Below are 16,181 nucleotides of genomic sequence, written 5' to 3' on the forward strand. Positions count from 1 at the left end.
CCCTGCAGCGACGCGCGGTGCAATAGCCGGGGACGAGCCCGCGGCGTCCCCGGTGCAGCCCCCAGTGCCCCRAGGGCGTGCGGAGGAGCCCGGGGGGGCAACACCTCCCCGTCGAGGAAACGGGGCCGGGGCCGGGCCGCGCACGGGTGCCCCGGCYGCTCGGGTTACATCCCGCGCTCAGCAAAACCCAATATCCCTGCTCCTATTTTTAGGGCCGGGTTGGCACCCCGCTTCCCACCGAAAGCCGGGCAGGAGGGTCCGGCGGGGGYGGGGGAGAGCCGGACCCTCCAAGCYGGACCGTGTCTCCGGACCCGRCGATGCCGCCRGAGCTGGGCACGCAGCGCCGGGGACGGCCCCAGCAGCAAGGGACTCTCGGCTCAGGCCCACGGCGCTCGGCTCCGCTTTTAATTCTTTCTGCAGCGAAATGTCTCGTAAGCCACGGCAGCGCCGGCGGGAAGGGGCTGGGGTGCCGCGGCCCAGCACGGCGCCGAGGTCCCCGCCGAGGATGAGGACGGTGCCGGCGGAGGGGAGGCAGTCCGGGGGCGTGCCGGGGCGGCGGGCGGCTCAGGACGCGGCGCAGCCCCCGCCGTCCTCGTGCCGGGCCAGCAGCGACATGCGGGAGAAGGTCTTGGAGCAGGCGCGGCACCGGTACCGCTTGACGTCGGAGTGGGTCTGGAGGTGGGCGCGCAGGTTGGAGCGGTCGGCGAAGGCCCGGCTGCAGTGGGGGCAGGCGTAGGGCTTCTCTCCTGCGGGACGCCCCGGGGAAGGCCGTTGGCACCCGGCTTGGCGCCCCGGCCGCCCTCCGCACCCCTCGCGCCTGGCCGCGAGCCCCCGGCGCCCCGCGCCCCTCTGCAGCCCTCCCCGGCCGCCCTTCCATACCACCCTCGTCCTCTTCCTCGTACCCCTGCCCCGGTGCCCAGGCGCTTCTCAGCGGTCCCTGAAATGTGCCGGGACACCGGCGCCTGCAGGGCTTCACCCGTCCCGTTACAGAGGGGAAACTGAGGCACGGGGAGCCCCGGGGAGGCGGCGGGCGCAGCCCTACCTGTGTGGGTGCGGATGTGCCCCTGGAGCAGCCAGGGCCGGGAGAAGGCTTTGCCGCAGATGCTGCAGATGCAGGGCAGCGTGTGGGTGCGGATGTGCATCTTCAGGGCGCCCAGGCTGCCGTACGCCTTCTCGCAGTACTTGCAGCTGAACGCGCGCCGGCTCGGCGGGGCACGGGGCGGCTGCCCGTGGCAGCCCGGCCCCGGCGAGGGGCAGCAGGGCTGGGGGCAAGCCAGCCGCCCCCGCAGCCYCCCTGGCGCCGCCGGCAGGTTCAGGTTCTGGTTGTCCTTCAGGGGGGTCCCCGGGCCGGCGCTGGGGGGGCCCTTGGTCTCGGCGGGCAGCGGGAAGCGGGCGAAGAGGGAGCCGCGGTCCCGGGGGCGGGCGGCGGAGCCGGCGGGCGGCCGGAGCACCGAGAGCAGCAGCCCCCGGCACGAGCCGCACGAGCCGGCCATCTCTGCGGGAGCTGGAGCGGGGACGCGGGGCGTCAGCCCTCGCGGACGAGGCCTGCCTGCCCCTTTCACCGCCCCCTGCCCCGCTCCCGTGCCCGTCGTGCCCCATGGCGGGTCCCCCTTCTGCTCCCCCCCCCGCCCGCTGCAAAAAGCAGCAAAACCAGCCCCCCAGACGGGAGCGCGGGAGCCACAGCCCAGGGGAAGCCGGGGGGGGGAGCGGGGTGCCGGGGGGGCACAGGCAGAGCCTTACCGTGAGCACGCGTGTCGAGCTGGCCGTAGTTGGGGATGCGGGTGCTGGAGGGCTTCTTCACCAGGAAAGAGCGGGGCATGGCCGGACTGGCAGGGTGGGCAGGGAGAGCCGGCGGGACAGACGGACAAGGCAGGACAGGCAGAGCAGGGAGACCTGGCAGGACGGGTGGATAAGGCTGGGGCAGGCAGGGCAGGGAGACCTGGCAGGACAGACAGACAAGGCAGGGGCAGGCAAGGCAGGGAGACCTGGCAGGACAGGGAGACCTGGTAGGACAGATGGACAAGGCAGGATGAGCAGAGCRAGGAGACCTGGCAGGACAGGGATACCCAGTAGAATGGGCAGAGCAGGGAGACCTGGCAGGACAGGGAYACCCGGCAGGACAGACRGACAAGGCAGGGGCAGGCAGAGCAGGGAGATCTGGCAGGACRGGGATACCCGGCAGGACAGACRGACAAGGCAGGACAGGCAGGGCAGGAAGACCCAGAAGGGTAGGGAAACCCGGCAGGACAGACAGACAAGGCAGGACAGGCAGGGCAGGGAGCCCCGGCAGGGCAGGGAGACCTGGCAGGGCAGCCGGACGAGGCAGGACGGACGGCCGAGGCAGGCCGGGCAGGGCCGGGAGCGCGGGCGGCACGGACGGATGGACGGACGGACGGCCGAGGCAGGGCCGGGCCAGGCGGGAGGAGGGAGCGGGGGGGGCAGCAGGCGAGCGCCTCGTCCCCGCACCCGGCCCCCCGCGCCGCTGGGACACCCGGCAGGTGCCCTAAGGCCGCGGGCTCATTAGCATGGGCGGCCCCCGGGGCAGCCCCCGGGCCAACCGCGGCCCGAGGGCTGGCCTCGGCGGCCGGCACGCCCCGCCGCAGGTGCGGGGGCCGCGGCCGGACGGCCCCGTGCCCCGGGCTGCCGCCCCCCGCCCCGGCCGCGCCCCCCTGCCCCCCAGGGCCGGCGCGCAGATAAGGGMGCTCCTCAATGTTATCAGCCCGGGCCATTGTGTCCCGGAGCCGTTTACAGCCCCCCGCACCGGGGCCGTAGCGGGGGGCAACGTGCGCCGGGACAGGAGGTGCACGCGGGGCCCCCCCGGCTCCCGCGAGCCCCCGGGCGGCGGRGCGGGAGAGGGGCTGCGGCGGCTCCCCGTGGCCCCGTCCCTCGGAGGGGACGCGGCCGGGCGCCCGGCGGAGGGCGAGAGCGGGTCCCCGCGGCCGTGCCGCCCCCAGCGCCCGGCTCCGGACCCCTCCAACGCGCCCCGCAGCAGGGCAGGATGGAGGGCCGGGGATTTCCAGCCCCGGGGGATCCGGCCACGGTCCCCGATCTAGGTTACACCCGTCTCACCGCCCCGGCTCAGGGGTGGGAGAGGAGCGCGGGAACAATGCCACACCAACGGGCTCAGCCCCAGCGCCCGGACCGAGCCGGGAGCGTCGCAGGGTGCCGGCGGTGCTGTTTGCCCCCGAGCCTCCTCTCCGAGCCTCCGYCTGCTCTGCGCACACGCTGCTCTGAGGGCTGCTTTGACCCCAGCTACACGTCCACCACCTGTACGCAGCCCGGCTCGTACCCCACGCTCACCTGTGGCAGGGACCAGCACGGGCGTCGGGCTCCGTGCACAGCCGCCTGGACGGTCCTCGGGAATCGCTGGGGGGGGGTCCTCTCCCACCCCCGGGAGCAGCAGCAAGAAGTTTGGACTGACCAGAGCTATGGGGTGACATCCAGCCTCCCTCCAAGGGGTCACCAGCCCCCTAGACCGGGCCCAGCACGAGGCCCACCCTGCTCAGCCCATGCCAGCTCCCCCACCCAGCTGGGACCCACGTCTGGTCGTGCCCAGGGTGTCTGCTTGTCCCCCACCCGGCTGGGCCGTGGCCCTGGGGAACCCCAACAGCCTCACAGAGCCAGGATGTCTCCCTGAAGACACCTGGGAGAGAAACACCCTATGCGGTTCCTCAGAGGGGCTTTGGGGATGGCACGTGGTGCCGAGGACCCACAGCTGCAGGGATGGGGACAGGACCTCCCCGTGTCCTCCTCTGCATGCCCCAGATCAGGGCGCCAGAGGTGGGGGGCAGCAGCAGAGGCTGCCAAGGGGCAAAGCGGGGAAGCCGGAGCCCTGCTGGGGCTGTGGGGCCGACCACRGGACACTTGCCAGGTGGGCTCCCAGGAGGCAGAGGGACCCCCCCCAACAACGCAGCAGCACGCTCCAGCTCTGGCAGCCTTGCCACGAGGGAGGGACCCGTGCCACCAAGACAGGGATAAGCCAGAGATAAACCTCCAGGAGATAAGGGCAGGGAGAGCATTGTCGGGGAGTCAATGGCAGGGAGGGCTCCGAAAACCCCGGAGGGAGGAGGGCCCTGGTGATGAAACCGCATTGCCAAACCCTCCACRGGCCCATTATCGGGAAGAGTTAATGAGTCAGGGGATGAAGCTGTAAAGATGAGTCCTCTGTTTGAGAAGGGAGCAACCGAGATAACCGATGCAGTGGGGCACGCACCTCCTTCCCGCAACCTGCCCTGCCGGAGCCGAGCGCTCCCCCTCGAGCAGCAACAGGTTGGACACCTGCGGCCATGGTCCAGTCAAGGCTGCGAGCAACGTGGGAGCCGGGCATCCCCGGTGCCTCCGCTTCCCTGCTTGCCGATGGCCCAGGCTCCCGGGCCTGCAGGATTCCCAGCGCGGTGCTCCTGAGCCAGGTCTCGGCGTGAGCCAGATCTCGGCCCTGTCAAGCAGGCAGCAGGGCAGGACGAGATTGAAACGCGGGCAGCAGGCAGGGTGGCGGCAAAGCCCTGCTGACGATTCGCGGGCACCTGTGCCCCAGGGGGGAGACGCTTCACACCAAGACAGCCTATGGATGAAACTGCCTTTATTGAGAAAAATGGTTTGCTACAAATATGTCATTGATTTTTGTTTTCTTCTTCTTCTTCAAAAAACAGTACGTCTCGTTAAAAGTTCTAGTTGTTATGAAAAAAGTCACAAGTAACACACTGAACAGCATGGCCACTGGCACGGCGGGAGCCTCCCTGTGCCCAGAGCCATGGGCACAGCCCGGGCGGCACCGCGGCCCGTCGGGCACAGTCGTACCCAAACCCCTTGCAAAGAGGAGGCGAGAGACGCATGGGAGCTGCCTGCAGAGCGCAGCGCATGCCTGCAGCATCGCAGCCTGGGCCTTAAAGTGCTTTACAAAAGCAGCRGTTGCTGCCCCTGCTCTGGTATTGCCGGGGCAGAAAGGAGGAAGGAAGRAAGGAAACAGAGACGTTAACAGCGCTGCCTCAGACTGCCCGAGGCAGGTGAGGGGCTCAGCTCCCACATGCGCAGCTGGGGTGCCCCCCAGGAGACTGCGGTGGGAGAGATCCCGCTGCTCACCTTCCCCTCGGGAATTAGGGAAAGTCCTGGGCAAGGCAAGAGGGCTCTCAGTTTGCTGAGCATACAGCGCTGGTAAGAGAAGACACTGTCCCTTCACGCTAAACCCCACTCGAGGGATGGGAGTAGAGAAGCTCCAGCCCTTTCCATGTGGCCTGCACCCGTTGAGCCCTCAGCTAGGGGACCAGACGGTGCAAGGGGGCCTGTCCAGCTCTGCAGGCTCCTCGTAGGACTGCCAGYGGCACTGGGAAGCTCACAGCCCTGCAAAACACTTGTTACTATTTCGATCAAGGTAAAAAAGATACAGTATTGCTAAAGCAGAGCTGGAGGGAAACAAGTCTCATGGATAAACCATGAAAGGGTGCTCCTCCCGGCAGTAATGTGCAGGGAYGGCTTAGCAGCCAGGCCTCTGGCACACTCGAGGCACCAAGCATCAGCTGCACCGCAGTAACCCAACACAAGCATGTCTCCTCCAGGGCAGAGGCAACAAGGGGTTTCAGTACCATTTTTTAATCACATTACTGCAGTTCAGCAACCACATGGGGTCAGACACCTCCACATAGCTGCTGTACAGAGCCTGACCCCATAGCAAAGGCGCTCTGATAGCCCACAGCCCCACCAAAGAGCTCCAGCATCTTTAGAGGTGGGACTTGATCCTTTGAGAGGCCATTCTCAAACCAACAGGCTCTGGAGAGGATTGCTTTCTGGGCTGGGACGCAGCTCATCTGTGTRCTTCCCAGGCTACAGGGAAGAGCCCACGCACCCCCCTCTCCTGCTTGAATCATGTGCTAGCAGCACAGATTCAGCAGGCACAGGAGATATCCAGAACAAACAGACCATCGAGGACACCGACCTCTCTCCATCCTGGTTAAGACAGGCTCAGCAGTGGAACAGCCAAAGCCACGTACAAGCCTCGCAAGGACCACACAACCCCGAACCCTGCATCCTTTCCTCTGGGGGCAATCCAAACCCCTAGACTCTCTGTGCTGCAGGGCTACAGATTTAGTTGGACAAAACCAAACCTCAACRGCCAAGACATTAAACTGAGGGGCCTTTCCACCCCAACAGCTCTGGCCAGGCAGAGCCTCATCTGCCAGGGCAGCTCGCGCAAGCAGAAAACTGCCCCAGGACCACRGAGGAGCTGTTTGCCTCTAGCTTGCCCACACTCTTTCCCCTGCCTGCAGCACCTTTCTCAAAGGGATTCCCAGCCTCCACCCCCAGCGAGCGACCCCCAGGCATCCTGCCACATCCGCAAGGCTCCGGTATCCTGTGCCTCTGGGCTCCTGCCGGGACCCACTGCCTGGTGAGGCCCCAGCAGCAGCAACCATGGCTGAGCAGACCCCAGGAGCGCTGACAGCACCGGACACCTACACGAGTCACCCTCTCCTTTGGGCACCTCTGATAAATCACAGCCTCCACGATGTGCGTGGCCGCTGCTCCCCCTGCAGGGACCTGCGCAGTGGGACGCAGCCRGCATCTGGGTCCCCTCCCCTGACAGGGCACAGCACGTCCCCAGCTCCCCGCCTGCAGGGACACACCAGGCGACGTGCAGAACAGGGCAGGGCGAAGCAGGCGAGCGGAGCAGGGTTTCCCTGCGACGTCACTCTGTGCCTGGTAACTGCACTGATGTCACAGATCTGGCACCAGACACATTTGTCACCCAGCAGCCCAGGTGACACTCCACTTCTGCTCTTCTCTGTAGCATCAACCGAACTGGCACTGCCAAGGGACCAGGCGTACCGCGCAAGCTCTGGCATAGCTGCCCAGATAGTTCTGACCTTTACAGGTCCCTTGATTAATCTCCAAGCAGAGGCAGAGCTGGTGGGAAGACGAGGTCAATACTGACCTCTACACAAACCGGTGCAACTTCTACCAGGTCCGCGCTCGAGCAGAGTTGTGCCTCCCGGCCTGTATCCCGTGACACCCCGGCAGTGCACAGCGAGGGGCTGCTGCCATTTTCCCACCCCCTCTCCACAAACCCCTGTATGAATGAGACGTCAACTTGGCWGCAAGTTTAGTGCTGAATCAGCGGGTCCGCAGACTTCATGCATCATCACCTCGCTGCAGTTAATTGACTGCGAGGCTTGTGCTGATCTTGCGTGACCCCAAAGGAGGGCAGGGCCCCAGCACACGGCTCCAGTGACGTCTCTTTAGATGGGAAGAGATTTTTGCTGCACATGGGGATCACTCCATCGTGCTGAGGACAGCAGCAGCTGGCTTAGAGCCTGGCAACAGAGATCCCCCTGCCACTTGCTCCCRGTTGAATGGACTGGAAGCAACCAGCAGCATGTACCAAGAGCAAGGGGATGATGTGCAGCACAGGTCAGCTGGCCTGGGCGGGCTGCAGCATAGCCAGGGTGAGAACGACAGAAGGGGTCATGCATGGGGAAGACGCATGGCCTCTTCCGTAAGTCCTGCAGTGCAACCCGAACTAGTGCAAGGGCAAAACACTGTGGCCATCCCACTGCATCACAAGGGCAGGAGCTTGAGAGCAAGCAGGAGAGAGCTGTCCCTTCCACCTCGGGCCAGGGCACCACATCACATGAGGGCAGCAGGCAGACACAGCGCTTGCTTCGGAGGAGCATCTCTCGGATCAGCATCTGCCCAGGTGTGCCTTATTCCCAGAGAATCCTGGGGGAGGGAGATGCAGTCCTGTGGTTTGGGGGGTGGGGGGGACGACAAGATGCTCTCCATTAGGGTTGGGATTCTAGCACAGAGAGCACATACAGATGTCCCTCCCTGCCACACATCACCTGGACACAACCCAGCCGCTCTGCACTGCCTGTCAGCTGCCTGGAACTAATCCACCTGTTTGGTTGGTTGCACACTGCAGACAGAAACTGCCACTGTGGATTACACCCACCATCTGTGTGCTCCTGCCCACAGCCACATCCAGCACCAGGCACCTGCTCCCACCACAGAGCAGCTCTGCCTACAGAGATGTTAATGCTGCTTGCTGTGTTAGGAATCTGGCATATGAAGTCTCACAGTGAAATCCTCCTTCTAGTGCCACGCTAGATCTCTTTGCCAAGAAGTTACAGGAGCGTGGCAGGTTTTCTGTGGATTCCCAACTGTCCCAGATGTAGGAAAATCAAACCTGGGCATTTCCTGGCAGAGTTTTCACAAGCCTACCACTGCAGGCTGGACCCCCTGCTCTTGGCTCCATGCTCAAACACCATAGCTCATCATTTAATTACAAGCATTTGAGAGATMAAACTTCAGGTAGGGGAGGGAAACCCATCCATCAACATTAGGCCTGCATTTACAGCAGAAAGCACTGCTAAAGCCAGCTGAGCGAGAGTTGCTCCAGCCATCCCACTTGGCAAGAACACACAGAGCCTGGCCACACACACTCGAGAGGGTTAATGGCCCGGAGATCGCAGCCAGCAGACCAGCTCTTGGAGAGCACAAAGGGCTGCTTTTCCCCCCAAACAAGGCAGCCCTCTGAGCCACTCGGCACACTGCTCGTACCTTACTGTACAATTCTCTTCCCAAAAGGGACCCAATGGCCTAGCTGTGTTTCTGATTTGCTTCTCCAGCCAACAAGCTCTGCCCACAAGGTGCTGCTCTAACCTGGTCTCTCCTGCAACATCACTCACGTACAAAGAAACAAACTAACGGAGAAACAGAACAGCCCAGAAATAACAAAACAGGAAACCCATGCACTTCCCATTGCCCAGGCAGAGCCCCACCCACAGGTCCAGGGTCCAACATCTCCCTCCCAGCCAATTGCAAATCCACAGCATGTTTGTTTGTTTTTTTAAAAAATATACTTTCTTAATAATGTTCCATAAAAATACTCTTGTCCCCAGTCACAGATATTGCAGTGTGAAGAGTAATAGCTTCTGTTCCTGCTCTATAAAACGTGGAAAAGGTATCACACCGATTAATGTAGAAAAATGCAAGAACTCCTAGTATCACAAGAGCTAGTACAAAATGAGAAAGGTAAGAGTTTCACTGAACGCTGGATGCCAGGACAGTCCATGGCTCCCTGCAGACTCTTCTGAACCCTCTGGCGTCACAGTGCACGGGGGCAACAGTCTTGCTTCGGGATTTAGCCCAGTCTGTTTTTGGCCTTGCCTGTGCAGTAGCAGGAAAACAAGGCAGCTCTTGCCCACAGCGTGGAGGACAGAACAGACCAGTATCTCCAGAAATAGCCACGTGGGGTTTAAAAAAGGCTCCATGCTGTTTTCTTCCCTTTTTTAAAAAGAACATGGATGATTCCAGTTTAAAACTAGTGCATTTTTGCATAAAATGCATCATAGTTTTACATACCTATTAAATTGCAACAAAGAGCATGAAGACGAATGGTGCCAAAAAGCATCTAATAATAAATAGATCTGGATACAGGTATATACTCCGTATATGGATATGAAACGCCCAACTGAGGAACAATCCCAATCCTCCGGCACAGGCACCACTCTGCTCCCAGCAGGGAATGTCTCTGCTCACTCACCAACCAGTCCAGTGTGATGCTAAAGAGACTCCACCTTCTTAAACAAGGTGGGATCAGCCCAGAAAGAAGTTGGAAGAGAGGTGGTGGGTCTCTGGGGGTGCCGAGAGGCCAAGGAGCTCCGTACCTCCTCAGCAGGAAGGCTGAGTGTGCAAGAGGAGAAGAGATATGAGAGAGGGGTCTGAACCGATGCTCCGCAGTCACCTTCAGTTCTCGGAGAGGGACAGTGCCAGGGCAGCCTGCAACGCTGCCTCCTCATCGATATTATAGTCCTGGAAACAGAGAGCGGCCAGTCAGAAGAGCCAGCACTGACCACAGAGCCTCCTCAAAGCAGTGGGAACAGGCAAGGGGAGGAGCCTTTCTGTTCCCGATCCTCCCACCAGGCTGCAAACAGTGCAGCCCCCCTTTACCTCTGGCAAATGGGGCTGTGAGGTTCCAGGAGCAACACACTCTTTGGGGCATTCTGTGTCTGTGCCTACAGTCCCTTGCCTGCTTGGGTCAAATCTGGTAACATCGCTTCTGCTCTTGGACCAGCTGTGTGCATGGGTGAAACAGGTCCATGTGAGAAGCAGTTCCATGTCTCCCCAACTGAAGCTCCTAATTAGGTTTCTCAAGAGTTTAATGAAGCATGTGGAAGAAGTGACCCATGTTCACAGACTGTAGTAACATTTCCCTCCTCCACTTTCAGTGGTGTTTTCTTGGGTACATGTTTGTTGAGGACCAGCTCAAACTCCTCTGCAGAGCAGGCTGGGGAACCCAATTTTGCACCCACGAGCTCTCCAAAGTAGGGCTAACGTGTGCTGCATGCATCCTGCAAAGCCTAAAGAAGGAACTGTCCCCTTGCTCTCCTGCAGGGATGGACACCAATTTGGCCTGGTACCGGCATGAAAGGGCAACGGCTGGTTTCACTTCCCAGCCACTCAGCAGGGGACACAGGGAATACGACTCAGCTTTGGCTCATGGGCGTACTCACCACAAAGGTGTCATAGGAGAACTTGTGCCTGTGGAGGAGATGCTGCAGGAAGTTGGCGCTCTTGTAGCTCGGGTCACCCCAGGGCATGGCTGAGCAGACTGGGCACACCTGCAGCAAGAAAGGATAGGGGAATCGTGACTCACAGGCACAGACCCCCCTGCCTGCCCCCAGGAGGCCTCTGTCTCCCACAGAGGGGTGGGGGCTAGCGCAGCTGTGACACAAGATGAAGGTGAGCAGCAGTTTCCCTTCATGACAATGTGACCTGCAGCAGGTTGCACTAAGCAGGGGGTTCATCCCTATTCCCTCCTGCCTTGGTACATCCCTCAGCATGCAGAGCCTCCAGGTATGCAGCCCAGACTGCTTTTAGCCCGGTGACAAGTTACACGTGGGTGCACACGCACCTCTGAGATGGTGCCAGAGCTGCAAGTTCCTCACCTCAGTCACCCACAGCTGGGCTGAACCAGCAGAGCTGGGGGAGAGCAAACTCTGCACCTCATGGATGGCATGCACAAGGGGACAGAGGTGGCTCATTCCAGAGAGTCTTACAAAGCTGGCAGAGGCAGTTCCTTACCTCTTGTCAAAGAGATTCAAAACAAATTAAATGACCTAGAAACACAGCTGCACTTCCTGCGCAGCTCTGTGTTCAGGCAGCCTTAGATGAAGCACTGGTTAAGATATATTTGGATTCCACGGGTTACCCCATACAAAACTGTCCAAGCCCAACAGGTCGGCCTCGCTCACCACTTTGTTGGGGTCATTGCGGTGATTCTCCATGCAGTGCTTGACTAGCTCCTGCTGGTCCAAGTTCCGGGCCCCACAGTATGGACACACGAACGTTGAGCGATTGGGAATATTGCTAAGGAAAGCAAGAAGAGCTGAGATACTTGCAAAGGGCCTGGACCAACTTCTCCCAAACTAATCCAGCCTCCCTTGCTGCTTCCTGGTCTGTTTTGTCCCACCCACCCGAGGCAGAGGTGGGTCACTCTCTGAAACAGCACAGGGCAGCACCCCGGCTGCAGATGCCATGAGAGAAAGGGTGTCAGTGTGTCTTCCTGAGACCACTCCAGGATAATGAGAAAGTGAAACATGTCCTGGGATTTTAGGGCTTATAACAAAGAGGGATGCAAGCATCTGTAAGGTCTGTAAGCAGGGACAGGTTTCCCTTCCTGATTCATGGCAGTACCTGGGGATGGGCTGGGATGTGGGGACGACAGGGACGAACTTCGGGCAGTTGGCCATCTGCTCTTGTACCTTTGCACAGGATGAGACGTGAGAACGCATTTTTGCTAGGGTTACCTAGAAAACAAGGAGAGGACACATGTTCCTGGAGGCTGCAGGAACCCCTTCCCCTGCCAGATGCAGCATTGGAGCATCTGGTCCAGTTTAGTAGAGCAGTTTTGGCCACACTTTGACCAATCAACATCAGAGTGAATATTGGTCCATGCAGGCTGACCCCCCCAGCGCATAAGCTCTGCACCAATCCTTCCTCCCCTGCAGAGCAGGGCGATTTGGGGTTGCGTGCTCTCAGCACAACATGCCCCCAAAGGTTAAACACAGAAAGTCACCCAGGCTGCATTACTGCAGCGTTAGCTCCATTTTCCTTTACACTCAGAAACCAGGAGCACACAGTGCTATGCAGCTTGGCTGACAGGTGGTAACCCTAGACTGCTGACACGATCACATGGGATCACCTCTGGGCCACAGCCAGGGAGTTACAGGAAGATCCCCAAAGTATACGGAAGCCAGAAAGGGCATCAGCCCAACTTGTAGAGACACATCATGAATCATAGCTTTATAGCTGGTCCCAGAATTGTCCCAGACCAGATTGCCCTGGGCTGGCCCACGTGGTGCCTATTGCCTGCTGCCAGTTCAGCTCCCTAGCAGCTGTCAGGATCACAGCACCTTAAGCAAGAACTAAAACCTTATCCCCAGGAGGAATGGCAGAGCTGATCTGTCTCAGCCTCTCTCATGTTGCAGGGAAACCTCAGCATGCATCTGAAGGTCCCCACTGTCTAATAATAGCTCCATTCTGTGGACAAATGCAGCTAGGAGAGCACCTTCATCTTCGCACAGCCCTGCTTGCCTCAGGCAGCCATGCCTTCCCGGCCTGTGGTAGCAGCCTTCCCACAGAGAAGGTCCCACAGGGGCCACAGTATCTTGTAACTTGGGAGCTCGCTGAACGGGGAACTTTGCAAACCCCACCACAGACAGSAAGTGACCTCCTTTTCCCTGGCATCACAGCAGCAGGGCCAGCAACCACATCAGTGCCTAGCACACATCAGCATCCAAATGAAGCTGCGCCCACCTGGGAGAGGGCAGCTCCTTCACAAGCTTTACCTTCTTGCTGCAGCCTCTGCAAGGAGCCTTGTAGGACGACAGCTGTTTCTCCACATTGGAGGCCTTCTCTACCTTCTTGGGGTCGAAGGGCATGCGGCAGAGCGGGCACAGTGGAGAGGGCACTTGGAGGCAGGGCTGCAGGCACTCTCCACAAAACCTAGGGGCACAGAGAGCAGTGTCGAGCGCCTCGGTGGGAACCAACGTTGTCCCAGCCCAGGAGAGTCAGGAGCAAGACGCTGGCCCTGGGGCAGGGCATCGGCCCTGCTGTGCACCTGCATCCAGGGAATCTTGCTTGCCTTGGGCTGCTCTCCCTAGCAGGATCCAGGACAGATCTGAGGACACTCAGAGGAGCCTTAACCACAGAGGAAACAGCAGAGCCTGCACTGCAGGGTGTGGAATCAGCTGTCCCACCTGGATCCTTCCCATAGGTGTAACGGGTTCAATGTCCACTGCGTTCATCTGTCTCTGGCCATGCATACCCTATCCACATTGCTGACCTCGGCATCCCAGTAGCTCCCAGATGCCCCAGGGGCTTCTTCTTACAGCCATCCCCACTGACTCACAGCACTGTCAGACCTTTAGGGCAGCCCCAACACCGAAGATTAAATACCTCTGAGACAGATACCGGGAGCGATCAGACAGAGCAGGTGGCTTGGCACTGGGTATAAGGACGCCAGGCTCAGCCCAAGTCTCACGTCCTTTCACACGCCCCGTGGAGAAGGAGCCACTCTGCAGGAGTGGAGCTCTCTGCTGCATGCCCTCCAAGTCCTCCTCCACACACACACACCAGTGACCTGTACACATCTGGGGCAGAGTCACGGTGCACAGATAAAGCCTCTGCCTGGAGACCCACGGCCAGGCACTGAGAGCTGCTCACGTGCCTGGGCTGTGAGTGGAGGGACAGATTAAACGGAGCCAAACAATAACCAGTGCCAAACATCCAGGCTGCATAGGAATAAAGCAAGTGGGTGAGCTACAGATTTACGGCCTGGCTCACTTCCTCTCAAGGTCCTTATGCCTGCAGGAGCAGAGATGAGAAATCAAAGTAGCAGAGAGGAAACACAGCGAAGCCACCCTCAGGGCTGGCAGCACACAGAGAGGAGGGAGCAGGCTGCCTCTCCAGCACAGAGCAGCGTGCTCAGAGCCCAGCGGCTCCAACCAGGTGGGTCTGGCGCACTCACGTTTCCCCTTTGCTCAGCTGTAAAGGGAAGCACTGCTGAGATGGAGCAAAGCAGCGGCCTGAGTTGAAACCACCAAAATCCCACCCGGCACCCCGGACAGGGGCAAGAGCTCAGATTCCTGCACCAGCGCTGATGCTGCTCTGAATCCGCCCTGTGGGACAAGCACCAGCAAGTCCAAACTGAGGGCACATGCCTTGGACCTGCTCAGACCGGGCAGCACAACCCTGCAGGAACCTCCTCCACCTCTTTCTTCCATGTGAACACCACACCAGGAGGCCAAGCCTCCCCCCCTGGGCACTACGGAAGGTGGCCTGAGAGCTCTCTTCCACCCATGGTCTGTGGATGCCTCCACAGTCCCACAGCAAGGCAAACAGATTTGGCCCTCACAAAGTAAACAACTTCAGCCTCTGCCCAAAGGGGTCACAGCCACGATGGGCCACCACTGGGGTCATGGCGAGCCAATATCCCCTTGTCACCCGCAGCAGTTCCAGCCACAAAAGAGGTGTCAGGGCAGCGTTCACAGGGAGTAGGAACCTGTGGGAAATACTGCTCCTGCCTTCATCATCCRCACAGAGCCACATCCACAGACAGATCTGAAGCCCACCATCAGCATGGTTGCTGATACCTACCTGCAGATGAAATCTCTCTTACAAAGCCGGGGAGAACCACCAGGGGTTTCACATAGACCAATACTTCGAGTCAGCCAAGATCTAAACCTCTTTGTGCTGTTCCCTGGCCTGTAGGAAGCACAGTCACACCATCCTCGTCCCCTCCACCTACCAATTGCCCTTACAAATCCATGTCACCTAGAACCAGGGTACAAAATGCTGCTCAATCTCTACAGCCACACTGGGACCAGGCACGGGAACACAGTCACCACCTTGTCCCTGACTCTCCACACGAGCAATGACTAAGCCCTTCCCAATGCAGATCTCTCCTTCAAGGGGTTCCCAGGTGGCCTCCTAACACACTTAGAGCTGCACCATCATGCAGTGGCCGAGGAGCCATGCAAGGCTACAGCTTGCAAGAGGAAAGTCATTGCAGCCCCCTGACCTCACTCCACCACCCTGGTGGGCTGAGGGTTGCCCTCAATCCCAAATGATTCAGAGTTGAGAAAGAGCCAGATCTCAATGCGAGAACAAGTTGTCTCAGATATCAGCTTTGAAAGAGGAATTGAGGAGCCATCACTGAAAGTTTTCCTTTTTGTCTCTAGAATGAGCAGCTGGAGTGGGGCTGCAAAGCTGCCATCAGCACCTACAACCTCCTTGTCCCCAGCCAGCTACCCACAGCCAAGCTCCTGGTTGGCACCGAGGTCCCAGGTCGCACAGGCAAACCCCAGCTCCCATGCAGTAGGACCCCAAGATCTCCTGACCCTTTTCCAGCCTCAGTAACCTTCTCCCGGCATACCAAGGGACCAGAGGAGCAGGGCACAGCTCAAACCCAGCTTGGCCAACGTGTGATCTGGCCTTGGGTTGCTCAGATGCTCACAGAGTGGGCTCCAGGCAGGATTTCCATCCAGGCGAGACCACAGTGGCTCTGCCAGGAAAAGGGTGTCAGGGGCTGGGCAGAGTTTGGGGGAGATCCTCCCACCATGAGCTCCGGGGGGCACCCCTCTGCTTCCCCATCGACTCCAGGATAGGGACAGGGTGACAGCCCAGCACCGGGGTGGCTCTTGTGGAGGGAAACAGAGGGTGCTCAGAGCAAGGAGGATCTTTGGATGCACCCCACAGTGAGAAGCCCCACTGTGGGGGCCAGGAACCCAGGTCCTGTCTGCAGGATGAAAAGAAGAGGTCCTGGTCGGGGGAGCATATGGGGGGCCTCAGCCACAGGACAGGGACCCCGGGGCCAGTAGGTCCCCACTTCGTGGGAAGGGGGCAGGGATGGGGGGCAGAGGCCGGCTGGGGAAAGGCCTCCAGCCCTCCAGTGTGCCCCCGGCGCCAATGCAGGAACGGGGGATAGGAAGAGGGTCCCGGCAGCGGCGGGGGGAAGGCGGCAGGACGGGAGCCCAGGTACTGGCGCGGGAGGCCGACCCAGCTCGGTGCGGGAAGGGATGGGCAGACCCGGTATCGGCTGAGGGGCAGGACAGGGGTCCCGGTACCGACTGCAAGAGAGCGGGGCGGTCCCCGGCAAGGGGGGGCCCAGTCCAGGGGCAAGAGCGGGG

At 60.3% G+C, this 16,181-nt stretch overlaps 3 protein-coding genes across 5 annotated transcripts in view; 1 reads left to right on the plus strand and 2 right to left on the minus strand.

The window, feature by feature from the left end:
• Nucleotides 1-564: 564 nt before the first annotated feature.
• Nucleotides 565-1,819, minus strand: SNAI3 (snail family transcriptional repressor 3). The gene is made up of 3 exons (XM_085317764.1): nucleotides 1,741-1,819; nucleotides 1,043-1,495; nucleotides 565-746 (listed from the first exon to the last, which is right to left on the minus strand). Exons 1-3 carry the CDS (start codon nucleotides 1,817-1,819, stop codon nucleotides 565-567), a joined length of 714 nt encoding a protein of 237 aa, XP_085173890.1.
• A 2,745-nt stretch (nucleotides 1,820-4,564) lies between these two features.
• RNF166 (ring finger protein 166) lies at nucleotides 4,565-16,130 on the minus strand. Of its 3 annotated transcripts, XR_014897401.1 has the most exons (6): nucleotides 12,840-16,123; nucleotides 11,686-11,798; nucleotides 11,244-11,358; nucleotides 10,503-10,610; nucleotides 9,940-10,063; nucleotides 4,565-9,801 (listed from the first exon to the last, which is right to left on the minus strand). XR_014897401.1 is itself a non-coding variant. In XM_085317754.1 (5 exons), the coding sequence occupies exons 1-5, from the start codon at nucleotides 12,930-12,932 to the stop codon at nucleotides 9,736-9,738; spliced, it is 495 nt and encodes a 164-aa protein (XP_085173880.1). In that variant the 5' UTR covers nucleotides 12,933-16,108; the 3' UTR covers nucleotides 4,565-9,735. The 3 variants fall into 3 exon arrangements, 2 of the variants coding, with proteins under 2 accessions (XP_085173880.1, XP_085173879.1); XM_085317754.1 differs by lacking the exon at nucleotides 9,940-10,063 and having other exon boundaries at nucleotides 12,840-16,108; XM_085317753.1 differs by lacking the exons at nucleotides 4,565-9,801; nucleotides 9,940-10,063 and adding an exon at nucleotides 10,072-10,377 and having other exon boundaries at nucleotides 12,840-16,130.
• CTU2 (cytosolic thiouridylase subunit 2) overlaps nucleotides 14,471-16,181 on the plus strand; it is a 6,951-nt gene continuing 5,240 nt past the window's right edge. Inside the window, exons 1-3 of the mRNA XM_085317757.1 lie at nucleotides 14,471-14,546; nucleotides 14,764-14,837; nucleotides 15,234-15,320. Coding sequence (XP_085173883.1) covers nucleotides 14,471-14,546; nucleotides 14,764-14,837; nucleotides 15,234-15,320 — 237 coding nt within the window. The remainder of the gene's footprint in view (nucleotides 14,547-14,763; nucleotides 14,838-15,233; nucleotides 15,321-16,181) is intronic.

Source organism: Rhea americana, unplaced genomic scaffold (genome assembly GCF_003343005.1).
Source record: "Rhea americana isolate MKP2758 unplaced genomic scaffold, rheAme1 scaffold_502, whole genome shotgun sequence".
Taxonomy (NCBI): Eukaryota; Metazoa; Chordata; class Aves; order Rheiformes; family Rheidae; genus Rhea; species Rhea americana.